Below are 25393 nucleotides of genomic sequence, written 5' to 3' on the forward strand. Positions count from 1 at the left end.
ACTCTGCAGTTCCACACTAAATGTCACGTGTACAAGAGCATTTAATTCTCTAACTCAGAGCAGAAGTTGCTCCCAAAGTTTGCATATGTGTGCATGTATGTGTAGATATTTTGCATAGACCACAATGCACCCTGACTCAAAATGTGGTTTAGAAGAGAAACTCCAAATTTCTCAGTCTGGAGAATGACAGAAGAGGTGGGAGGGCAAGGGGTGGGGGGGGCAGAATCTAAAGATGAATTTTTTTAATACTCTACTGCAGTACCATACTGGAGAAAGGTTTGGAAGAAGAGGTTGCTGCAATAAGCATTCCTTTATTCCTTCTCAGTCACTTGCTTCAGCCCAAGAGAAACATTGATTTCATCCTTGTTCAGTTAGTCTAGGTGTTCAACCCAAAAGAATCAAGTCTGTTCTGGACCTTGAGTCCTCAAAATGGACCCAGGTGGTTCCCCTGGTAGTATTCATAGCAAGTAAAAAGAAGTAAATGTGTAGCTTCACTTCATAATCAGAGTGACTGTGCTTTTCACAGCATGTACTTGCACAAGAACTAAGCATTTGGGATGTATTAAATTAATGCTTAAAACAAAACAAATTATCTCTTTTATGACTTCTCTTTTTCTCAGCCACGTTCGTATAACTCACCCTGTCAACAATACACATAAGACACCTCATCACTGGCCTGAAACTTTGCATCTCAGAAAAAGCTTAATTGAACAAAAGGTGGTTTTTATGATCCATATAAATTAATCTCTCTTCTTACTGAAGAGAGTACTGAATCTGCTTTTTATACACAGAGGTAAGACACATTAATTAACAGATATTTTTTGCAAGTTGCAAAGTGTTATGCAAAAGGATGCATAACACTTTTTCCATTTTAAGCAGGTCTGATGGTGTCTCTTCCTTTCAAAGGAAACTGTCAAGTAAGCTGGTTTTGTTTATTTAGTTTTTTTCAGTATCTTTATAATACAGAGCAGCTGCTTAAAATGTTAATGAGAAATACCTTCCATTCCCTGTTTTACTTTTTGGCATTTCAGGAAATTTCTAGAGCTTCATTGCTGTCTAGACTGTAAGATCTATGGAGCAAGCAGCACCAACACCCTTCCTGCAGGAACAAAATGCAGTGAAGGGATGCAGCATTTAGATGGGTTTTCATGCTGTTTGCAAGTACCCCTGTCCCAAAATATGGCAGGTGTGTGCCAAAAGGAATCCCAGCTAATGTGGTGCATGGTGAGGAGGCAGGGTGCAGACAACAGACATGGCTTTTTTCCTGTCAGTGGCACTGCCAAAGGTATTGTTGCCTAGCATTTGGATAAAATAAATACGTTAAAAAAGGAATTGAGCCCCTTCATTCCTTTCATCCTTTCATTCACTCTTTTTCAGTCATTGTGAAAGACCTGCATTAGGTCTTGGATTAACTTAAAAATAAATAAGAGGCATTTAACCTAAAATGGTTTTGCTTGTGGTGCTCTTTTGACTAGAAAAGAATTAATTTGAACACTAAAGTGTAGCCTAAAATACAGGCCTGGAAATGGTATTTTTAGTACATTAACATGACATTTTATTATGAAGACTAGACTGGCACAAAATTCAGCTAAAACAGTCCAAACAGAATTAGCCCTTCTATCTGAAACTTGAAAAGAGAAACTATTTGATAGAGTGCTTCTTCCTGTGTTCTTTTGTTTCCTTGCCTTCGAAATATACGCAGCCTTAGGATTGTATAAATATACACAGGGAACTTTATTGTAAAATAACTGCCACACTTTATTGGTACAACACTTTCACCAGAAGAGTTATTAAACACTACAAGCAAGCAGACTCTTGCTACCCAAAATTATTGACTCTGGGAGCTCCCAGCTATTCACTCAGACAACACAGGCTAAAACCCCTCAATACTGGTTCATGAAAGCAGAACACATATCTGGAATATTTTCTTCATTTTCCCTCTTGAAGAAAATCTATTCTGCAGTGGACTGGGAGGGAAACATCTCATGCTTACAGTAGCCAGAAAGTTCTACTACATCTGACTGCAGGCACACTGAGTGGTGACATGCCTGCCTTCACAGCTCCAGGGCTCTGCTCTGCTCACAGGGAGATGTGGGTACAAGCAGAGTGGCAGTAACACTCTGTGCTGGGCTCCTTTGGGAAATCTAGTGCCTGCAGAGCACAGTTTCCAGAAGTTTCTTCAAAACAAAATAAAAGCCTACCAGCTACTAAAATAATTTCTTCGTTCTATGGTGCATAAGGTGGAGGCTTTTCCCCAGGCAAGCAGTAAGTTGGTGTATAGAGGGCTGGAGCATTTGGGGGAAGACCATAGCTGGAGCTGGACTGAGATGGAGGCTGAGTTTCTTCTGATAAAGAAATGTCAGTAGATGATGTTCCTGGAAAATTGCTGGCAGGCTGTATCAGAAAAGGAAAAATAACTTCTTCAGTAAAGGATTACAACCCCATTGCAGCTTTGTGTTGTTTGCCATGTGTTACATAATAATGCCCATGATTAAACTTCTCATGCATTGCAGCACAACATTAACTTTAGTTCTAAAGCACCGGCTTAAGTGTAGCAATGATGGTGTCTAGTGAAACAAGAGATTCCATTTGTAACCCAAGTCATTTTTAATAGACATTGTGCAGACAGCTAGGCAATACTGCAGAACAGGAATTTCTGCAGGAAAAGATGCTTGGCTGCCTGGGTGAGGCACAGCACCTGACTGACTGATTAGGTTATGTGTAGCTGCTCCTCTCCAGGCCTCACTGTGAAATTTAAATTACCTCAGATGTAATTAATCTCAGTTATAATACTTGCATAATTATTTGCCAAATGCAGATTCCCCTTAAGAGAAAATTTTACAGGTGGGCACGTGTTTCCCTCTTTGGCAGTCAGCTATGATGGGGTTTTGCCTGAAAAAGGCACATAAAATAAATAGAGTTTGGGAAGCAGCCCATGTTCATAAACAAGCAGGGTTCATTAAAACAAAAGAATGCATGTAGGGAATAATATTCTGGATAAAATCCTACTACTGGTTTAAACCAAGTTTTGTCACTGATTTCCAGAGGGTGAGGATTTTACTCCTCATATGCCAGCACTTGCTATATGTGGGCTTCAACTGAAGAATTGGGCTCAGCTCCCCTCAAGTTCAGACTTTAAGTGAACTTAAAGTGACTGGAATTTAAAAACAAGAAAAAGTAATCACGGTTCTTTTTCAAGGGAAATGAAAAATCTGGGCAAGTGATGTTCCCTGCTGCTAAAAAAAATTAATAGCCACAATCTAGAAGGTCAGGACCAGGGCTGCCCTTGGTCAATGGCATCTCAGAGCTGTCCATCTCAGGGCTGGCAGACCCTATGCCAAGGTGTTTGCTTCCTCCATGGGGCTCCATGTGAGCAGGGGCTGCTGGGTCAAACCCTCCAGGCAAGGAGAATGTTGTCCTGCATTTGTACCACACTTAGTGAGTGAGAATGGGGAGATCCCAACAGGAAGGCTTGTTTATGCCCTTTAACTCTCTGAGGCAGTGCAGGTACACTGAGAGACCTGCTAGATACATCACCTCCAAACTTAGGTATTGTGGTTTTGGGTTGGCTTGGGGCTTTATTTATTTCAGAGTTGTTGCTTCCCTCCCCTCTCAATCTTCAACCACTGCTTCCATCTTTTTGCCTGGAATTGTTTCTGCAGTGAGTTCTCTCTAGCAGGAATAACTGGCACAACCCATAAGTGCTGTCATCACCACCAGTCCCTGCCCAGCTAATCGGGACCATTACCTGCCCAGCTGGCTGGCCTGTTACCAAGACCAGTTGTGGCTGAACTGTACCAGTAAGGGATGTATTATTTCGTTGACACATGTCACAGTAAACAAAAGAAATGCTGGTTACATCCTTTCCAAATGCATTTCTGCTATCACCATTTCTTTTTGCCATAGAGACTTTGCCTCTCTGGCAAGCATTTTTTCAGTGAGATACTGCATTCAGCAAAGGACCAGGAATGAATGTCATAAATCTTTAACCTGAGATAATCCACTAGTGACTCTAAAGGGTAGACCAGCTCAGTCAGGGTCTTCTACTCTCTGGACAGCTAAAACTTAATTCAATTCCCCACATCTAAGTGTGCAGCCCTTTTGGGATGCCATGGGATATCCCAGATGTCCCTACAGATGTGACCTGGGGACAATGGGACCTGAACCTGGACCCTCTCAGAGTAGCAGTAGGGAACAGGTGGCTACTTGATCTCATTATCAGGCAGTACTAGATCCCTACATGCCAACAGCCCCTGAGTTCAGTCAGATGAATCCCAGACTGGGATTAAGGATTTCAGCCATCTGAGCAGGGCTTGTGAAGGTCTGAATCCAACAGCTTGAAGCACTTAGATGGAACCTGAAGACCTCCAGCCCCATGGATTCAGCCCACAGCTCTCAAGCAGTGGAAGCAGATGACAGTTAAGCTTCTGGCTGTTCCTAATCATTCCTGCTTCCATTATTCACGATTTGTACCTCTGGATAAATTTATTATTTTTTAAAATTCATATACTGATGCAGAAATTACTTCTCTCCAAACTGCAACATAATGATCTCATACATACAGGGAGGTGGCTTGCTTTTACTTTTTGCCCCAGGAATAGAGTTAGATTTTCCTATTGTTTCTTACTAACCATCCCAGTGGATCCCAGTGTTTCTTACTAACCTCCTCTGACTTGGGGACCCCTCATGGTGTCTGCCACTGAATGTTACGAAAGTGAAGGAAGAGAAATGAACAGACTTATTTGAAAAAGTAGAAATCTAGGGAAAAAACGGTGTTTAACTTGGAGTACAGATAAGAATTTGGGGTAAATGCAATGTATTTCTGTTTCTCAGTGCACACAGGACTGAACAGTTACAATGGATCCTCATGACTACTTACATGAATCTTTTCAGCCTGATTTCATGTGCTTCTATTCCCTTCTCTCTCTACTCTTGGCAACTCTTACCTCATCAGCAGGTAAGAGTCCAAAAGACAACCAGAGAAATCCTGAAGTCTGAGAACAGACCAGAAAACTAGGCACAGACTAAGTCATCCCACAGACAAATCTGGGAGCTGGGGTCCAGCTAAGACCTACCTCTGCAGAGTTTGTACTGAGTAGCAGCTAATGCTTTTGTGATGGTGTGAGCAGGGTGTGTGTTTGTACTGTACCTGAAGAGGCAGTGGGTAGGAGGGATAGGTAGAAATTGTTGCTGCAGAAGGACAGAACCCCGCGTAGGTCAGGATCTGCTGGGCAGGATTGTACAGGATCTGAGGAGGAGGTGCAGCACTGAAGGCAATTTGGGACAGAGGTACCTGTTGAGCACACAAGACAACAATATATCAGTACAATGTAGAGGGGGCTGGAGCAGGAGCTGCTCCTAACACAAGCAACAAGACAATTTACCAGCTTTCTGCTTCCCAACACAATACCAGTAGTACAAAAACCAGCAGACAGAATGAGAGGAGGGTGTATCCGGAATGAATTTTCTGAGTAAAAATACACAGCTATTTTAATCTTCTTCCCTTGGAAAAAGGCTGCTGGTGCTTCCCTAGCAACAGTTACAGAAGCACTGGCAGGACTCCAGATCCGAGACACCCTGAAGTGCACAGCACACAGCTTTGGCTGCCTCTTCTTATTCATCCAGCACCAAACAACAAGTCCTTCACCATTTGCTGCTGACTCCTTCCAATAGCAACTATCTGATGCCCTCAAGTCTTTTTTCTCTGCTTTCCTACACAGATTTACCTAGATCTCCCTTTCCAGATGCTCTTCTTTCACAGCTCACTCTCACTTGGGAGTTTGCTGCTGGCTCTCCAGCATCATTCTCAATGTGCTTTCCTCATTCCTACTGCAGAAAATCCTTCTCTCATGGCTTTATTGGCATGTCTTTTAATTACAATGCAAAATGAAGTTTGAATGAAGAAGTAATAGCTCACATTAAACCAGCTAAAAAATCTTGGTCAGGAAGAAAGATCAAAAGCTGAATGTGAAAGAGGGTTTGTGTTAAACCCTAAAGCCCTGTGCTATATAACAATTTGTGGACAGCAGAGCAACAGAGCTTTGTGAAATATTTTCATGAGATAAATCCAGTGGTTTCTTTTATTTCCTTTGTTTTTGTTAGCATATTCCTCCACATGAGAGCATGGAATTTTCTTTTCACTGAAATAATAAAATATGGTAGTTGCCAGACAACTGCTGAAAGCAGCAGCCAGGATTTTTTTTTTTTTTTCACTTTCAAATTTATCAGTGGGAGATATAAACCACTGCATCCTCTGGAGACAGTGTGATATCTCTCTGTGACTGAGAATTGAGAAAGAGGTATATTAATTGTGTTTGTACATGGAAAACATCACCTAGGTCACTGATGTACCACATAAAGTTACTGTAAAATCTAGGCCTTAGTTTCCTGGAGAAATCTGGCATTTCAGGAGCTGGCATGGAGAAAGGCTGGGATCAAAGGCAGAGAGCTTATTTCATAGGAGAAGGCAAATCTCTCATCTTCAAGGCACCCTCCTCAAAACACTCTCATCTGCAAGGTACCCCCCACATTTCTACCTGCCCTGCTGGATGGATATGGTGGGGAAGAGACACTGCCTCAGGAGTAGGGAGGAGCAGGTAACCTGCTTGCTTCGGACCCAAAGGTTTGGGGCCAGTGCTCAGCCCAAGAGTGCACCCTTCCTCCCTCAGAGGAGGGATAAAATCAGATCCCTCTGACATAAATGAGTCAAGAAACTTTACCCACAGATGTGAAATATAGGTGCCTGTTCTGCATCTGTCACCAATTCTGGTGTGGGTCTCTTTGGGTGCTGCTGCGTGACCCCTTTGGCTTCTTCTCTTAAGAACCTCTCTCAGTCCTCTCACATTCCATCCACCCACAGAGCAATGCTCTCTAATTGCTAAGGATGAACATCTCATCAGTCCTAGAAGACAATTTTGGGGAGTCATCCATGCCACACCTACTAATTCAAAGCACCTTATTATCATGCTATCTGGTCTCAGCCCAGGGCCAGCAACAAGTTGTGGTTACTGAAGCTGGTTGGATGCTTTTATCAAGTATTCCAGTAATTACTCTGTGTTAAATTACCTAAAATACATGGGTGGGTTGAGACATTCTAAACTGCACCAACACCCAAGTCAAAGAGATAAGGAGCTATGAACTAGCCAGGGAGTGCTAACAGTGCCAGCTCACTCAGCTCACTGGCCTCACACAGACCTGCCAGAGCACTTATGTCTGACCTCCAGCTTCTTTTCACATCAGACTGCACCTGTAGTTGCATGAGTGCTAAGACATGAAGCTATGGCAAGTAGCTCAGTAATTAGGGGTTAATTTCCCTTTCCTTTTTAGAGCAGGGTGAAGGAAGAGGAGAGGGCATAAAGCAATGCTATTTAATCTGTTCAGATTCCTTTAAGGACTGCAAGAAGGAGACTAATTAAAACAAATTTTCAAAAGGTATCCCCTTCCCACCCCCCCCATCCTCCCCTCAGGACTATCAGTAGTTCAGATTAATGCAGCCCTAAACTCAGGGCAGGCAGATTCCTTGTCAAGGTGTGTCAGAAAAACATCCAGAAGTCATCAAATGATCACTGGGACAGGGAACGGAGTTTCTAGATTAACTCCTCATCAGCAAGTGAAATTTTCCATGTAATTCTTTACCTGCAACTTCTGTAAGAAATAATTACAGTGTGTTATCATTTTGGGTACCTCAACTACATCTCTTGATGCAATATCTTGATCTGCTTTTTTGTTAGAGGTGACTTTAAGGTAACTGCCTCCGTGTCCTATATCCAAGCACGCTGTAGATCTTAAAAGGAGATCAGGGGAACATGCCAGGATCTGCAGGGAATTTGTCACAAGAAAGAACAGCCGAAATAACCAAAACAACACTTTTTTTCTGTCCAGGAAATATGATGGGTTTAAAGGCAAGGGCACTGTTTTGCAAACTCTCCCCTTTGTAACATGGTTTGGCTGCCGGCATTCCCCAGAGATAAACATGATGTTTTTTGTTTGACTAGTCAGCCTGGCCTTGTGTTTTCTGGAAGTCAATCCCAAAGCAATGCTGTGAGGCATTTCAGGGGGCTTTGCAGTTCTCCCTGCAAAATGCCAGTGAGCATTTATGTGAGAAGGTGACATCTTAAAGCAAAATAAATAGTTCTCTCACATACTTAAGAGGTTTTTTTCCTCTTTTTATATCAGTCCCATACCCCTTTCTTTTCCTCTTCTATTTGATGTTTTCTTGGCCCCTGTCTTCCCTCAAGAGTTACTCCTTTTGTAAGGAAAAGGAGCAGCAGATTAGCAAATTATTTCTGGTACTAACTCAAAAGAACCCTGAGAAAGCACAGGCAGGAGCAAGGAGCGGTCATTGCATTTTGGATTGCTGCTTTAGTAAGGCTTTCACAAGCATAGCCGAGGTGACTGACACAAACTCATCTTTCCCTTGAACTATGACATCCTTTTCCTGCTCACACTCAGTGGAGACACTGAACAGCTTATTCAGATGAGGTTTTTAGCTGGAGCCCTGACAGACTCACTCCAGCTAAGCCTGGGGTCAAGCTGCACATCCACTGCTACTCTGATTTCCCTCCATGGTTTTATGCCACCCAGTCGGAGGACCCAGACCATGACCCAGGGTCTGCCTCCCAGCAAGGGAATGTGCCAGATCATGGAAACTGCAGTTCTCCCAGGAACATCTCCTTGGCTTGATGTTTCTCATGAGCAGTGCAGTGATAGCCCTGCAATGCACAGAGCTGTATCAAAGCATCAACCCAAGTCTCATGTAAGCTAAGTTTGAGCAAGACAGGTTAAGTGTACTCAGGCTGGCTCTCTGCATGCTTCCCACAGCTGCACTCACACCCATCTGCAAGGAAGAAGAAAACATTTAGGGGCACTAAGCTGCAGTGCTCTCCCAAAAACTTACTGTAGATGATAGCTGACTTCACTCCACATGCAACCTGCTCTTCCCCTCATTTCCCACTGTGGTTGTTTCTGGTCCCCTTCTGCTGCTCTCACAGGGAGGGGATGAATTAAGATGGGAAAACTGCTTTCTACTCCCTTAGGGCAGCTGCAAGTCTTCAGTGGCTGGCTGCAATCTGTTATCAATTCCTTGCAGGAGTCCCCTGCATAAAGGAGAGCTCAGCTGCACATTTCTTACATGAGATAGCTCAGGGCGCTTGTTTGGCTTAAGCTGGACAAAGGAAAATTTCCAGGAAATGTTGCAACTCTTAACAAGGGTGAATTTCAAGCAATTCACATGGCCCTGCTCTACTTTGAACATGGTTATAACCACCCAACATATGTTGCAAATAGTCTGGGCATGCTTCGTAAGAAATGCTGGTTGGTCAGACCTGTCAGGCCTGATGGCCTCCAGTCTGACTGGAGCTTTGGCTCTGACTGGGTGCCAGTTCTGAGTAGCCCCTTCCTGCCACTGTGCTCCCCTTCCTGTCCTGATGTACAGCTCATCTCTCTTGCCTGCTCTATCTCTCAGCTATCTTTCATGCCTTCTCTTGCCTTCTCTCTCTTTTTTTCATGGTACCCATCTTTCATTCAGTTTTCTCCTCTGCAACAGTGACCAGACACATCATGGATCTAAGATGCCCCATGCTGCTATCACACCTCCCTTTGGTTTCTGCATTTCACCTCCATCTCCATGCTTCTGCCCATTTAGTTCTACTACTCTCCTAGAGCCTACTGAATCATGAGCCCCTTGCTTGATCTTTAGGCATTGCTTTAGCAAACAGGGCCACTGACAGTAATAATCCCAGGAACAGCAACTTCACCCTTTAACACCAGGCAAATGAGGGACTTTGTTGGAGAATCCCTTTCACTGCACAGTCTCTTCTGAATGCTGTGGTGCACACAAGCACAGCACGGTGGTGTGGCACAGGGAGTAGTTAGAAGGCAGCATTCCTTAGTGAAACAAAAGAGGATGTTGAAGTGTCCTGAGCACACAACTGTTTAAATAAAAATTTAACTGGTACTTCAGAATTCATCCCTATTCTTAGGGAAAAGAACTACAAAAGGCTGAGCAGTCACACTTAGGACTTGACTTTTACATGTTAGCTACAAACTAGCATCCTCAGACTCCGTGCTGGCCCACACATTCAGTGATGAATTAGAAAGGAAAAACATATGCCACTAGGTGAATTGCCAACATTTGTTCACACTGTTGTGGTATTTTTCCTCCGTTCATGTATTTGACTGGGCTTGACCCACTTAGCTGTGAACAGCTGGCAAAAGCTTTGCCTAAAGGTATAAATCCATGAGAGAGGCTGAATTGTTAAGGGACAATGACTCAAAACATACCTCCATTTGTTGAGACCCCATTTGTTGAGACCCCAAGGCACTCAGCTGAGCTGGAGGAGGTGAACTTTTGGGTGTGTAATGGCCAAACCTCTGATCTGATAAGGCACAGGGTGAATGATGGGCTGTAAGTGAGATAGGAGCTGGATCCTGTGGAGATGGATTGTTCCCATTGTCATGCTAATTTCTGGTCTCTAGCACAAACCGCTGGGTTGTGGGTGTCCCCCTCCTCCCCCTGGGGAAGTACCAGGGAATTCAGGACATATGCCTGTGGTCTCAGTGTCTTTATTTCTACTGATGGGACAAAACTGACTCAGCTGCTGCTAGGATGGGCAGCTATGCTGTCTTAGAAGGTGTCAAAGATTCCTAAAGCATCCCATAATTCACATTATTGTGTCAAGCTCCCCACCTAGTAGGAGGTACCTGAGCATTCCCACCTGAACCAGAATGAATATAGACCCACTAGATGCTGTGTTCTGGGGATTTCTCTCCACCACCAGACAGATGTGGTCAGTGACCACCATCTTGACCAAGACTGCACAGCAACCAAGCCTTGTCTCTTGTGGGTGGTGAGATCCTCACACTCCTGTTCTCTCTATCTCTTTCCTTCTCCTTGTGTGTGTCCTTGGGTGATGTTGTTGCACTTTCACATTGCAATGCTTTAATCTTGTATTACTGTAGATAATAACCACCAAAACGGCTCCATAGCTGTTTTCCTTTGCAACCAAATTGCTTTATAATAAACCCTATATTGTTTATTTAAAAGCAGTGACATTTAGTATTTTTTCATTCTAATCTGCTCCAAGGGAGCTATTAACAAGAACCTGGGTTACGCTCTTGCTACCTTCTGCGGTGGCTCACATTCCAGACTCCCACAACACCCTGGAAACACATTTAAAGCATCTCCATTGTACATTTATACTTCCTTGGTCTTAATTTGCTAATGCCAACATGCAGAAAGCCCTCACATAAGGCAAAAGACTGTGAGTTTTACCATGTCTTTAAATGCCCCAAGAATGGCTGCTGTGATAATCCCCAGGAACAAGCCAATGATGTTGAGGACTGTGGAGGACCACAACAGTCTGTACAGGTGGAGCACATCCTGACAACTGCTCACACCAAGAAATTCGTAGTAGCTGGAGGACTGGTCTGAACTGAAAGAGAAGCAGAGACAATGTCACTGCAGTGGCAATGGTTTCGCACACAATACAGGATCTGACTCCTCCCTGCTTGCTTTCCTCTTTGGTGAAGTACTACACCCATGCTCCCACCAAAAAATGCTCAGAAGACCTGGAGAAAGCCCTGCTGAAAAACTGGCTCTTCTAAGGCCAGCATCAAATGCAATCCAACCCTAGTTTAGCTGATTGGTGGTGGTTACCAGCATGGACCCTTCTTTATTTTTTGTTCAGTGTCTCTAAACAGAGACATAATCTTGGTATAGGGAGACTGCCCTTTCTTATTTAGCTACCAGATAAAGCTTGCTTAGATTTGCTTTTTTTTCCCAACTCACCTAGAAATCTGCTGGCATCTCAAAAATTGGGGAAGGCAAGTTGCTTAAGCATTAATTCAGCTACAGGAAGGGAGATATTGCCACCAGCTACATTTGTTTATGGTGTCTGTGGTTCCAAATTAATGCAACACAGATAAAAGATGTCTTTACACTCAGGATTCTACTATCCAGAAATGTTTGTTCATATTTCTACACCACATTGGTTATTGTAAATCAGATGTGGTGAAGTTACACCTCATTGTCTTGCCAAAAGCCAGAAATATCCTACTGCAAAATTTGAAACCACAGGTTCCTGCAGTTCTTTCCAGTACCTACCTTAACTTGAGCCCACTAATGATCTTCTAGGGCAGCTATTTGAGTAGGAAAGATTGTTTTAAATGCCAAGCCTGTTTTTCCACTGTTAGGAAATTGCCAAATTGCCATCAAATTATGGTGGAAACCAGAAGTGGGCAGTTGGTGTTCACTCTTCTGTTCCCCCATCCCCAATGCATGTGTGGTTAGGGAAAGCTCTGCAGAGCAGTCCACAACATTTCTGGGAAGAACTAAGCCAGGCACAGTAACTTCTGGAAATATCCAATCAATGGCTTCAGATCATGGTTCTGGCACTGAAGAACCACTACTGTTGAGTTCACCTGGGCCCTGCCATGAGCCCATCTTAACTAAATAAACCTACAGCTTCAGCTGCCATGAGACTGGGGAAATTTGATTTACAATCCTGCCTTCATAGCAGTCTATTCTAGGCTGACAACAAATCACTTTGTGGGCCTGTGCCTCTTCCTACTTCTCTCTACCCATACTGTGAACTGGAATTGCCAAGTCTCCAGAGCAGCATGACTGCTTATTTATCCTGGATTTGTCCATGCCAGTGCCATAAGATCTTGCTGTCCACTGTAGAATGTTGACAATAGGAGAACACACACATTTAATATATCATTGGATAATGTCACAGCAGTGCGCAGTCCCAAGTGTTTCAGACAAACTCAATGTCTTAGAAAAATGGCACTGAGGATCTCCATCTGAAAGGGAAATATGCCTGATCTTTCCTTGTGGTTACTTTAAGCAACAGTTTCAGTCACTTTTTTTGACAACTGCTAATACTTTCACCCCTTTAACAGTCCTGTTCTTTTCTGTGTTGAGTTGGGCTGGTTGGTTCAGTGTTAACATGCAGGCATTAGCTGTGTACCACGGAAGGAAGCACTCTCACACACTGCATTGCAAACATGATATTCCATCATCTGTCTGTTATAGAAAAAATAGCAAAGTTGAGCATTCTCTTACTTTCCCACTTGTTTTGTACACCTCCATCATGCCCAGATTTAACATTTCTTACATAAGCAAAAGACTCTACAAAAGATTTTATTCCATTTCATAGACCTTCATTCACTTTGTGTCTCCCATATGCATAAATCACTTCCCTCTAGTCCCAAATGTTCTTTTACTTCTTTAGTTGAGATATCATCTGGCTAAAAGCTACCTTTACATGCAGAAGCCTTGTGTAGATGCTTGACTGCTCCCACCTTGTTTCCCAGCGCCTAAAATGTTATGTCTGGCATCACACTAGCCAAGTCCCACAGAGGACTGGGGTTATTCAGGGTTGCTAGCATGTGAAGAGGAGGCAAAATCAAAATAAAATAGATGTAGGAAGGAAGAAAGATGAGAAATACACAGGGGGGAAGAAGGAAAAGTGATTGTGGCTGAACTGTAGAGGATTGCAGAGGTTGCATGAAGAGTGCATGGTAAAATGATATACAAAAGCAGGTAGAGATAAGACAAGGGAGAATAGTTTTAAACAACAACAGGGAAGATTTAGATATCAGGAAGAAATTCCTCACTGTGAGGGTGGTGAGACACTGGAACAGATGGCCCAGAGAGGTTGTGGATGTCCCATTAGTGGAAGTGTTCAAGGCCAGATTGGATGAGGCTCTGAGCAGCCTGGTCCAGTGGAAGGTGTCCCAGCCCATGGCAGGGGACTTGGAACCAGATGGTCTTGAAGGTCCCTTCCAACCCAAATCATTCTGTGATTCTATGACAGTGAGATGTGCAAAGAGTGAGCCAAGCAGAAGATTCAGTAAATCTAATGGGGAAAATGCATTGCCAGACCAACAGTATATCTGAGCAGGGATATAACTGAGTGATCAGCTTTGATCACAGAGCAAAAAGCTTATGGACATATTCAAAGAAAAAGAAACTGAAATAATACAAACACCAATGAACAACTCGTGGCATACTTTGTGCTGGCATCAGGACTTCAGTTGCAGAGAAACTGGATTTCTCAGCCTACAAGCTCCTTGTGTTACTTCTTCAGGCCTTACCATCTACAAGTAAGGACAACCAACCACGAATTTCTCAGAGGCCACAGAATGCACACAGGTACTTACTTTTCACAGTTGTACAGATCACAGCAATAGCATGTGTTACTCTTCACTTTCAGCTGGCACCTGCTGTTTAAGGTATGACATGTAACCTGCCAAAAAAGCAGAAACTTACTTTTATGGTCAATGTTTCAGTGTTGTGTGAATCATCCTACTGTACTGACCACAAAAAAACCCAGCTACTACAACATTGTCAAGTTGTATTACCTGTTGTGCAGAAAGATCCTGAGATTCCAAAATTCATGAGTGGAAGCCAGAAGGCCACCCCTGAGCTCACAGGAGTCCTGAGTCTGAGGGCATTTGCACTATGGAGCCCAGAGCTCCCAGGGCTGCCAGAGTTTTCAAGCACTTTGCTGCATGGCCTGGTGCTATTCTGCTGAGACCCAGAGTGTGCAGCCAGGAGACTCAGATCTCTACAGCTGTGACAAGCTGACTGTGGGTCTGGAGAGATACACTACAGCAAACACTGAAGAGGATAAGAGAATCAGTCAATTATAGTGGGAAAATGGCAAGGGAGCCGATTTATCTGAACAGCTTCCAATAAATGGGAGCTCTCCCCTTTCAGTGAAACCCTCCTGAAGAAGGAAGTAATTATGAATAACAGCAAGAATAATCTTCAAACCCACAAACAAAATAATTCAGAAAAGATCCAAGCACTCCAGCAAATAAGTACCATTTATTGCATGCTCTTGAATTCAAAACTGAAAAGGTTTATTTATGTAAGAAAGAATTGCAGGGATGGACAGATGTTAGAACAGTAAAGGCAGGCACACGTAAGCCACTCTCCATCCAGACACAAAATCATTTTAATGACTTCTTAAGTATGGTAAGCATTAATCACTCCTATTTGGCACTACAGACCAATTGAAATACTTTATATATAAGGTTTTGGGGTTTTTTTCCCCCTGAGAATTTTAGCTTATTGACTATGAAATCCTGGAGAGCTATCAGGTTTTAAAAGCTAGCAGTCAGAAAATACATTCTTTCTATAGTTTTTATTTGATAGGAAAAAAATCTCTGTAACCACTGAGAACCACTTTGTTCACAAAATGCAATTAAAATATATTATTGAATGGAAAACTCCCCATAATGAAAAAGTAGAAGGAGCATGCTTAGGAATACATGCCTGCTTTTGACAAGTTTAGAAGACTCAGGCTAAGCTCTGGCTTAGCCACAAATGTGTTTCTCTATGGAATAGTGTCCACAAGATATGTTAAACTAGATGTTTCTCACTTCCTAAGTCCTGGGTCTGTGTATCCTTTTAGTATGAAAACTGTCACTGTTGATAAGTCTGTACTCCTCACGTGCTTGTTCCCAGCAAAAAGGAAAGCCTTAAACACACACACTCGGCAACAGAGCAAGTTCATCTCACAACTGGTCTCCAACTTGCTACACTTGTCCTTAGCAGGATTTGATCAAGCAGTGGAAGATGGGTGACAAAACTAATGTTAGAAGGAGATTAAAATGATTCCTTGGGATTGCTTTGCTGCTCAGGACAAGGCTGTACCTGTGGTTAGTGTCTCATACAAATCAGGTCTTCTAACCTAAAATGGAAGTACAGTCTCAGTCTAGGTTGCAATCTGGAAATGGAGCTCACAATTTGATACAGGCACATCCCACTTGTCACAAGGACATCTCACCCTGAGACAGGACCTTATTTCATCACCATTGCTCTATTGTGTCTGAACCTACTGGAGTGTAACCTAAGGGCTTTGCTGGCCTGAAGTCACATTCAGCTGCAGCTGTCAGCCTGAGCTGCAGTTGACTGCAGAAGAGGGGCACTTACTGTCACTGACAGCATCAGCTTAATCAAGGCAGTGACTGAACCATCCCAAATGGCTACTTCTCAAAGCAAGTTGAAAACCAGTCCTGGAGCACAGTGTGCTACCTCAGCCATTTTATGGGATGCCCTACACTTTTGCATTCAGTGGATCTTCAGACTTTGGTTTTGACCTCCTCTATACAGTGACAATGGCCCAGGATGTGCAGGGTTAAAGTACCCTTTTCCCCTTACACACACATGATTGGGATAGGAGGGCTTTATAAGATGGAATGGGCTGCTAAAAAGTGGTTCGTTCTGATGCATGGTTTGGGGACCACTTCCGTTAGGAAAAAAAAAGTAGTTTTTCTCTCTCCAAGCATTAATAAAGCCAGTCTGCCTATTTTAATGGAGAAGGCTAGAAGTACAAAACAGGGAGATCAGCATGACCTTAAACATGGGGTTTTTTGCTGCTTCTACACTACAAGGCACATATTATTGGCCAAGGAAGTTAATGTAGTTATCTATTTTTATCACTGCATTTTTAAAACATGCATAGAACAAGACACTCCTTTTTAGGAGAACAGTGAATAAACCAAAATAAACAAATTAGTGCGTAGTGTGAGCAAGGGTGGTGGAAACAGGCCGTTTGTGGGTGTTCTGCATGTCAAGACCTATTACTTCATTTCAGTGACCAGACACACAGCTTTTTCATGTCCTGGACATTTGTGATTTATTATCTCCTCAGCACCAATTGAAGATATGTCCTCCCGTCTTGGTAATTGCCAGTAAATCAAATTCTTTCTGCTTTGAGCAAAGAGAACTGAAACAGGCAGACCAAATGAGCTAAAGATCACTTACAGGTGAGAGATGTCAATCAAAAGGAAACTTGCAGTCAGTAAACAATCTGCTTTCCTAGTTAAGTGTCTGCCTGTCATGCAGAGCATGCCCTCTGCTCACTACCTGGCAACTTTTGGAAAAGCAAAAGCCAAGTATAAATGCTATGAATTCCTAACTCTGAATTAGTATACACTGACTCTAAATCAGTGAGAAACCAGACAAGAATGTTATTAGAAACTACCTACACTTCTAAAAGATACTCTGGTTTTTTTCCAGAATAGAGGAAGGAACTCTGGGTGGCCCAAGTTTAGACATTCCCAGAACCAGCAGAGCTGTGGAAAAGCATCTGGCCAGAAGCCTCAGTCTGGGGTCACCTGCAAGGAATTGTGGTCAGTGGGATGCCAACCACATTCTCATGACAGGAATCAGAAGCATTTCTCAGGCCATGTCTGAGTCTGAGTGTGGATGCACACTTTAGAAGAGGAAGGAGTAAATGTTACAGGAAAGGGTGTTGTCACACTTAAGAATTTTGTCTGGGTCGGTCTTTTACATGAGATCAGTGAAATATTTTTGCTATACATTTTCTGGAATCAACAGCAGGATGCCCTAGCAGCAAGATTTAAGGAGCTGCTTAACCTGCTAGTACACTTCACTAAGCTTTCTAGAAATATTAGTGGTATCATTCCCCATATGCCTTTTCCTTGCCATGGCAGGAATGGGTTCTTGAAAGTTATACCACTGTTTATCTGTTCTTCATTTCACTTTTCTATTCACTCCCACCAATTTACCGCAATAATAAAACAGGAAAAGAAACTAACTCTGGACTTCTCAGGAAGCTAACCATTTGGATATGGGCACTTTCCTGACCATGTTAATGTCACTGAGATAATAAAAATGCTGCACTCAAACTACTGATGTTCTTGACCTGTGCTGGATAAATAAAGAGATTTGAAGTATTCTGGATAATACAAATGGATTAATTTAGATATTTCCCATTCCACTTAGAGTCTACAAAGGCCTTCTTAGAAGAAGATGCCAATGTGACAAACACATTCCAGAGAGTTATTCTACAGCATGGATAGACTAGGAATCATTCCAACCCCAGAGTAAAGTACTGGATACAAACACTGATGACTCAAAACCTCACTGACTGTAGTGATTTTAAATCATCAGAAGCTTGGACAAGCAGAGAGTCACTTGTGGGAGAAAACAGTGGCATTTCTATCTACCCATGATCTACATGCACAAGCATGCTCTCAAACCTCTCCCTCACTCCTCCCCAGCACAGCAGAAATGAACACATGATGAGGTGAGTTTGTTTACCTCAGTCTGGTAGGCGTCATATAGGAATCCTATTCCACTTGAATAAAACTGGCATCTTTTGTTATACAGAGGTCTGGGTTCCTGTAAAGAGAAAAACAGCCAAAAAAGTGATTGGTTTGGAGGAAGTGGAAGGCACTATGTCCATGTCCCCATGCGGATGCTTACAGCTCTGTGCAGCTGAAGCAGTGCAGTCACTTGGGTAAAAGGCTCACACCCCCTGTGTTGACTTTCTTTCCTGAATAGCTCTCCTCGGGGTTACATTTTCCATCCTCATTCCACCTCTAAGATATGTGAGTATTATCTATTTTTCTCTAAAAGATATCACCTCTGGCATTTAACCACTTGATATCATTTAACCACACTCGATGTCAAATAGTACTGCTCTGACAATGGTCCAGTCATTCTTTTTCCTGGTGCAGTTTCTTACCTAAGAACCAAGATTTATTTTGCAGGTTGTTTTCAAGATACTGGACTTTCTTTTTAAAGAATTTCAACAATGTCCATGGTGAGAACAAAGTGAAATAGCTAATCGTTTGAGTATTCCACTTACAAAACACACTTCAAACCCCAGAAGTAAAACAAAGAATAATTAAGAAATTAAGGCATAAATAGAAAGCAATTTACATTGTTTGGTTTTGCCTTATTTTCCATTTATGCAGTTACATAAGATCCATTCACTGCTCATATTTCATATTTTGCTTGTAACAGTTCCCACAAACTGATATAAAGGAAGAACACAATGAAATATCCTTGGCCAGATGGAAAATGTGTGCTTCTGACCTTGGCAAAGAGCCACTTCGAAGCCTGGAGGGTGCATACCTCCGTCAGTTTCAGGACTAGACCATATTTGTTTTGGGAGGATTTGACAGCTTGAATCCTCTGTGATCCAATGTCTATCCCAAAGCAGTCTTGGAATTACTTATGTTTGCAAAAAAAAAAAAAAAAAAAAAAAAAAAAAAGACTTTTTCAACCTTCCATCACTTATCTAGTCCTGATCTGCGCCTTCAAAAGCATGAAGAGCTGGGAGCATGTGTCGATCTGTTGGAAGGTAGGAGGGCTCTGCAGAGAGACCTGGAATGGTTGGATGGATGGGCAGAGTCCAATGGGATGAAGTTTAATAAGTCCAAGTGCTAAGTCCTGCATTTCGGCCACAACAACCCCCTGCAATGTTACAGGCTGGGGAGGGTGTGGCTGGACAGTGCCCAGGTGGAAAAGGACCTGGGGGTACTGACAGCCGGCTGAACAGGAGCCAGCAGCGAGCCCTGGTGGCCAAGAAGGCCAAAGGCATCCTGGCCTGCATCAGGAATAGTGGGGCCAGCAGGGGCAGGGAGGTCATCCTTCCCCTGTACTGGGCCCTGGTGAGGCCACACTTTGAGTGCTGTGTCCAGTTCTGGCCCCTCAGTTTGGGAAGGACATTGAGACACTTGAGTGCATCCAGAGGAGAGCAGCAAGGTTGGTGAGGGGCTTGGAACACAAACCCTGTGAAAAACGACTGAGGGAGCTGGGGGTGTTTAGCTGGGAGAAAAGGAGACTCAGGGGTGGCCTTATCACTCTCTACAACTCCCTGAAAGGTGGCTGTAGTCAGGTGGGGGTTGGTCTCTTTCTCCAGGCAGCAGCTGACAGAACGAGAGGACACAGCCTAAAGCTGCACCAAGGGAAATACAGGTTGGCTAATAGGGAAAGTTTTTTACAGAAAGAGTGATAAAGCACTGGAATTGTGTGCCCAGAGGTGGTGGAATCATGATCCCTGGATGTGTTTAAAAGAAGACTGGATGTGGCACTTTGTACCATGGTTCAGCTAAGGTGTTTAGGGCATGGGTTGGACTCTATGATCTTGAAGGTCTCTTCCAACCTAGTGATTCTGTGATTCTGTAATCCTGTGGAAGCACACAAGTGCTCATTGCTCCTCAGTAAATCAGTCAGACCAGATCCGAGACAGAAGATGCAAATCCACTATCTGCCATCCCCTCTTTCCATGCCAACTTACAAGCAAAGGACTATTTAAGTTGTTAGCAGAAATCTTCGCTGATTAACTTACACTGCATTTTAAAGCTTTAAAATCCATCCAGGAATAACCCAGATTTTGCATAAAGATCTGCACTACTTCATCTCACAAGCAGAGTATTCTTTGCTTGTTGGATAATGAAGTGTGAACTGTATAAATCTGCTGATCCAAAATACATAATTAGTTAAAATGCAGAGCTAGGCAGGAATGCAGAGAGATCAATGAATAAAGCTTCTCCATCAGCTTGTTTGCCTTTCTGATTACTCCAGCAAACTTAAGCAAGTTTGGACACCAACTCTCAAGGGTTAGAGAAAGGTTAGCTTCCTGCATCCAAAAATATTTATTTATACTACACAAGTGTAAGGAAAAAAAGCTTCAGTAACTCTTCTTCTCAAGAGGAAAAGCAAATACCACACGAACAGCATGCCATGTCTTGAACTAGGTCAACATTCTTCCACAGTCCTGGGAAAGCATTAGCCTTTAGCCATGACTTCCAGGGACAGACCTGGTTGGGAGGTCTAAGTGAATTGCAGTTCATCTGCCAGAACAAGGAGCTGACAAGGAGAGGAGCTCTGCTAGACTTCATAGTCACAAGCAGGGAAAGAATGCTCAGGGATGTGAAGGTCAAGGGCAGCCTTGCCCCTAATGTTTTGTTGTAGTTCAGAATCTGGAGAGGATGGAGCAGGATTCCAACTCTGGTCTTGAAGAAAGGAGACTTTGGCTTATTCAGTGATACGTTTGGAAGACTCCTATGGGATACAGTCCTGGAAAGCAGCAAGCCCCAGGAAAGTGGGTTGATAGTCAAGGTTCATCTCCTCCAAATTGAGAAACAGTTCATCCCATCTAGCAGGAAATCAAGCAAAGGCAGCAAGAGGCCTGTGTGGATAAACAAGGAGTTCCAGAAGTAACTCATGCATAAAAAGGAAGTCAACAAGAAGCTCAATAAAGAGGAAATCACCAGGGAAGAAAAGAGAAAAATTATATGAGCATGCACAGACGGGGTTAGGAAAGCCAAAGCTCTCTTGGAATTCAGTCCAGCAAGGGTTGGAAAGGGCAGGAAGAAGGGCTTCTATTGGGTGTATTTGCAGCAACAGAGAAATCAGGAAAATATGTGCACATTACTGAATAAGGCAGGCAACAAAGTACAAAGACATGGTAAAGATCAAAGTATTCAGTGCCTTCTTTGCCTTGGTCTACAATGGAGACCAGTGGGAAAATCTGGTACAAGAAAGAATTACCCTTGCTAAAGGGGGATCAGTTTAGAGAACATGTAAGCAGACTGGGAGATACATCCTGTCTTCAAGGATGACAAGAAAGACAATCAAGGGAACTACACACTGATGGGAAGGGATGGAGCAAATAATCTTGGAAACAATTTCCAAACATCTCAAGGACATGAAGGTGATTTGGAGTAGTCAGCATGGATTTACAAAGGGAGAGTCATGTCTGAACCGCCTATTGACCTTCTACAAGGATGTGACTGGCTTGGTGGATGAGCGGAGCTTCTTGCTCACCTGCTTCTGGATCTTCATCTCCACTAATCCCTCCGTCAGTCTCTCATTCTCACAGATAAGCTGATGAAATAAGGGCTAAATAACTGGAGAGTGAGTTGGACTGAAAGCTGGCAGAACTTCTGAGGCCGTAGTGCTGGGAGAAGTGACATGAAGTCCAGATGGAGGTGACTTAATAGTTGTCTACTCCAGGGGTTAATGCTAGGATAATATTGTATAGCATCTCAATTACTGAACTGGGTGATGGGTAGAGGGCAGCCTCTGCTAGCTGGCAAATGATACAAAACTGAGATGAGTGGCTGAAACACCACAGGACAGTGTCATTATTCAGAGAGACCTGGGCTGGAGAAATGGCCCACAGGAACCTCAACAAGTTCAGTACAGGAAAATGTCAAATTCTTTACCCTGGGAGGAATAATGCCATGCACCAGAAAAGAGTGGGGCCTGACTGTCTGGAAAGCAGCTTTACAGAGGGTTCTGGTGGGTAGCAAGTTAAAAAAGAGCCAGCAATATGTCCTTGTGGCAAGAAAAGCCAGCAGTATTCATGACTGCATTACAAAGAGCACCACCAGCAGGACCAGGAAGTTGATCCTTCTTCTTAACACTGGTGAGACACTTCTGGAATACTGGGTAAAGTGCTGGGCTCCGCAGTATGAGAGACACCACGGACATGGCCTGTGAATTAACAGACTGGAATATCTGTCACAAGAGAAGCAGAGCTGGGACTGTTCAGCCTAGACAAGAGAAGGCTCCTGTGTACCTTATCAATATGAATCAATACTTGATGGAGAAGTGAAGAAGATGGAGCCACATTTCTCTCAGCAATGTCCAGAAAAATGACAAGATGCAGTGGCACAAAGTGAAATATGGGAAATCCCATTTAAACATAAGAAGAAACCTTTTTTATTCTGTGGGTGATTAAATACTGTAACAAGTTTCCCAGAGTGGTTATGGAGTCTCCATCCTTGGAGATACTCAAACTGGACACAGTTCTGAGCCACCTGTGCTAGCTGACACTGCTCTAAGCACAGGTGGTTGGATTAGAAATCTCTAGAGCTTCTGCCCATTCTCAGCAACTCTGATTTTGTTAAGAGGGTTGGTGTCTGTGTTAGGCTATGAGCAGACTAACGAGTTCTCTCAAATTATCATAGGTTATGAGTTCAGCACCTGGAAACAGATGCTCCCTGGCCTTACCTTCGGGGCATTCACATCTTGCTACAGATTGCTGATGAGTGACTCCACCACATCACACTATGAGGCTGTCTGACCCTGAATGCTAAGATACACCCCTCAGACACCTCTATATGTTATTAAAGGCAGTGAAAGAGCTGTCTAATCTGCCTCCATCAAGTAGAGGAAGATCCTCATTTTTGGCCCTGATCTCTTGGCTTACACAGTTTTTCTACCTGTTACACTTTCTTCCTCTTAAAAAATAAATTGGTCTGTTTATTAGTTTGGTCTTCAACGGAGAAGACAAGCACACTTTTCATCAAGGTGTGATGGTGACTGAAAGCAGCACTGTTTTCTGAGGAAAGAGGTGATTGATTAATCCATACCAGCTATTATGGCTTGATATTGCTGTGCAGCAAAAAGGTCAGAGCTCTGACTTGGAAGCAACCACAGTGAATACAGTTATTACATTTGCATGCACAATCATGGCAAACGAGTACGTTCCTTCATGCACCTAATTTTGAACAGCAAGCCTGCTGCACTAGTACAGCCAGTTTCCTGCATTCAGTCCATTCTCTAAATGCATCTCTATGTGCAATGAAATAAATGAGTGATGATCAAGAGTACAAAAATAACAAAGATAACATTGGCCTTGTCCAGACACCTACAGAATTTAACACCTAAAGCACACAGCTTTTAAGTAAAGGTACACTGGGGATGCCAAAATGTTGCATTGGTAAAAGCTTCCATTTTCATGTTACAGAGGTGCTGTGGTCTGTCTGTCTGTCTGCTAAGGTGTTTATATGAATAAGGCACCACATAGATAATAAAAATGCTTAAAAGTTCTCCAACAGTATGTCCCACCACATAAGCACCTGCTGGACTTCATAGAAGTGTCTATTACCAAAGGCAAAGGAGACATACTTTAAAGTTATAAAACTATTCCTGACAGACTGGTCTTAAAATGCTTCACATTGCTCATAACAGATTGTGTATGAATATAGTATAAACCTACCAGTCCTTGATTCTTCCTGATTCTACTGCTTATAGCAATAGTGGTTGAGATGGAGCTACTTTTAAATACTGTGTATGTGTGTGTATGTATATATATACATTTCATCTATGAAGAGTAACTTCAAAGTATATAGCAACAATATTCTTTTAAAGTGATTTAGTATCATTTGGTACCAAGAACTTCCTCAACCACTATTACTGAGACAGAGTTATGCAATACCTCCCACTAGTGTATAATATCAATATATAATACATAATGTATTCCCTTTGCTTCTTTCAGTAAATCCCTTTAAGTGGAAATGGGCAGGTGGGAAAGTTCTGTTGGTTAAAGCTCGGCTGATACACACAGAGGACAAAATATGTAGGCTAGTAAAGAGAGGAAGAATTCTCTATTAAAATGTTGTTGTATTCTTGGGTTTGTTTATTTATTGGTGCAGAAGAAAAATGGACGGGTTTTATTCAATCCTTCGGAGCACTGGAAAAGATGATATCTTAACTATGTTTCAGTGTGTTTGTGTACACCAGGCAGGTACAGTCAGAATGCCATCAAGCTAAGTTTAGAAAATTTTCAGATGTGTCAGAAAATCCCCCCAAAACCAGTATTTCCCTTTAATTTCAGACAAATCAGAACTGCTCAGCCTTGAACCCTACAAGGCAAACTGTAGTTTTCCCTCTTCTTGAATTTTTTATTTCAATAGTTTTCTAGTATGTGAATTAAAACCTGAGAGTGACAGACAGGCAAGAGGGAAGGCTTTATGCCAAGGAAGAGAAGATATGGTCCAAATATAGTGGGTTATGGTTTGGCTGATTGCTTTATTTTAAGGGCATACAATAGAAACCCCACATTGTCTTTGATGGTGGGAGCATTGCAGTAGTACATTTTTTGTGTAAGAAAAGTATTCTTTTAACAGTATCTTTGGTGGATTTGATAAAATGCCTGTGGAGAGGTTGAAGGGCTCTAGGATAAGGTATGAAAAGAAGCTTTTTCTACGCCAGTTTTTGTTTCCTTGGAGAACAGATATATTTTGGATAACATAGGGAAAATTCCATCTCCCTTATGTGTAAGCTCTTTCAGAAAATGGAGATATAGCTTAAACTGTATTAACTGAAATGTATGCCATACTTTACAAAACATGGCTAATAATTTATTGAAATAATTATACAGTGAGGGCTAATTTTTTCCAATTACAGTATTTATTTAGTCTTAGTTGCATCAAGAGAGGTGTAGATTGATCAGTGCCAGGGAATGTTCCCAGGGCTGAAATTCAAGCATCAAGCCCATTAAATTGTTAGAACTGTGCTGGTGATGGCTTTGGCCTGGGCAAACTATCTCTCTTCCAAAATATTTTCTGGGCATGGTTTGTAAATTAGTATGGGCCAAGAACCATTCCCAGTAAGTAATTTGGACATTGCCATTTACATTCCAAGAGACTTTGAGAGTGAAGACGTGGGTTTCACCATGCCAGTTGGCCTGGGGAGCAAGGAACCATCCTGGTCACATAAAAGAGATGAATATGGATAAAACTGAGGAGTCCAAACCCAGAATAATGTTTTCAGTGTCTCATTAGCGTCAAGTTTTAATTCTCTGTTTTCAGTTGTTTTCATCTACAG

The 25393-nt window shown here is 42.6% G+C and overlaps 1 protein-coding gene across 1 annotated transcript in view; it reads right to left on the reverse strand.

Annotated features, from left to right (window-relative positions):
• Positions 1–1733: 1733 nt before the first annotated feature.
• Positions 1734–25393, reverse strand: part of TMEM255B (transmembrane protein 255B) — a 67193-nt gene continuing 43533 nt past the window's right edge. The window contains exons 5-9 of the mRNA XM_059839630.1: positions 18083–18163; positions 14167–14252; positions 11273–11432; positions 5150–5293; positions 1734–2394 (exon numbers count right to left, since the gene is read on the reverse strand). Coding sequence (XP_059695613.1) covers positions 2227–2394; positions 5150–5293; positions 11273–11432; positions 14167–14252; positions 18083–18163 — 639 coding nt within the window. The 3' untranslated portion in view covers positions 1734–2226. The remainder of the gene's footprint in view (positions 2395–5149; positions 5294–11272; positions 11433–14166; positions 14253–18082; positions 18164–25393) is intronic.

Source organism: Haemorhous mexicanus, chromosome 2, assembly GCF_027477595.1.
Source record: "Haemorhous mexicanus isolate bHaeMex1 chromosome 2, bHaeMex1.pri, whole genome shotgun sequence".
NCBI lineage: Eukaryota > Metazoa > Chordata > Aves > Passeriformes > Fringillidae > Haemorhous > Haemorhous mexicanus.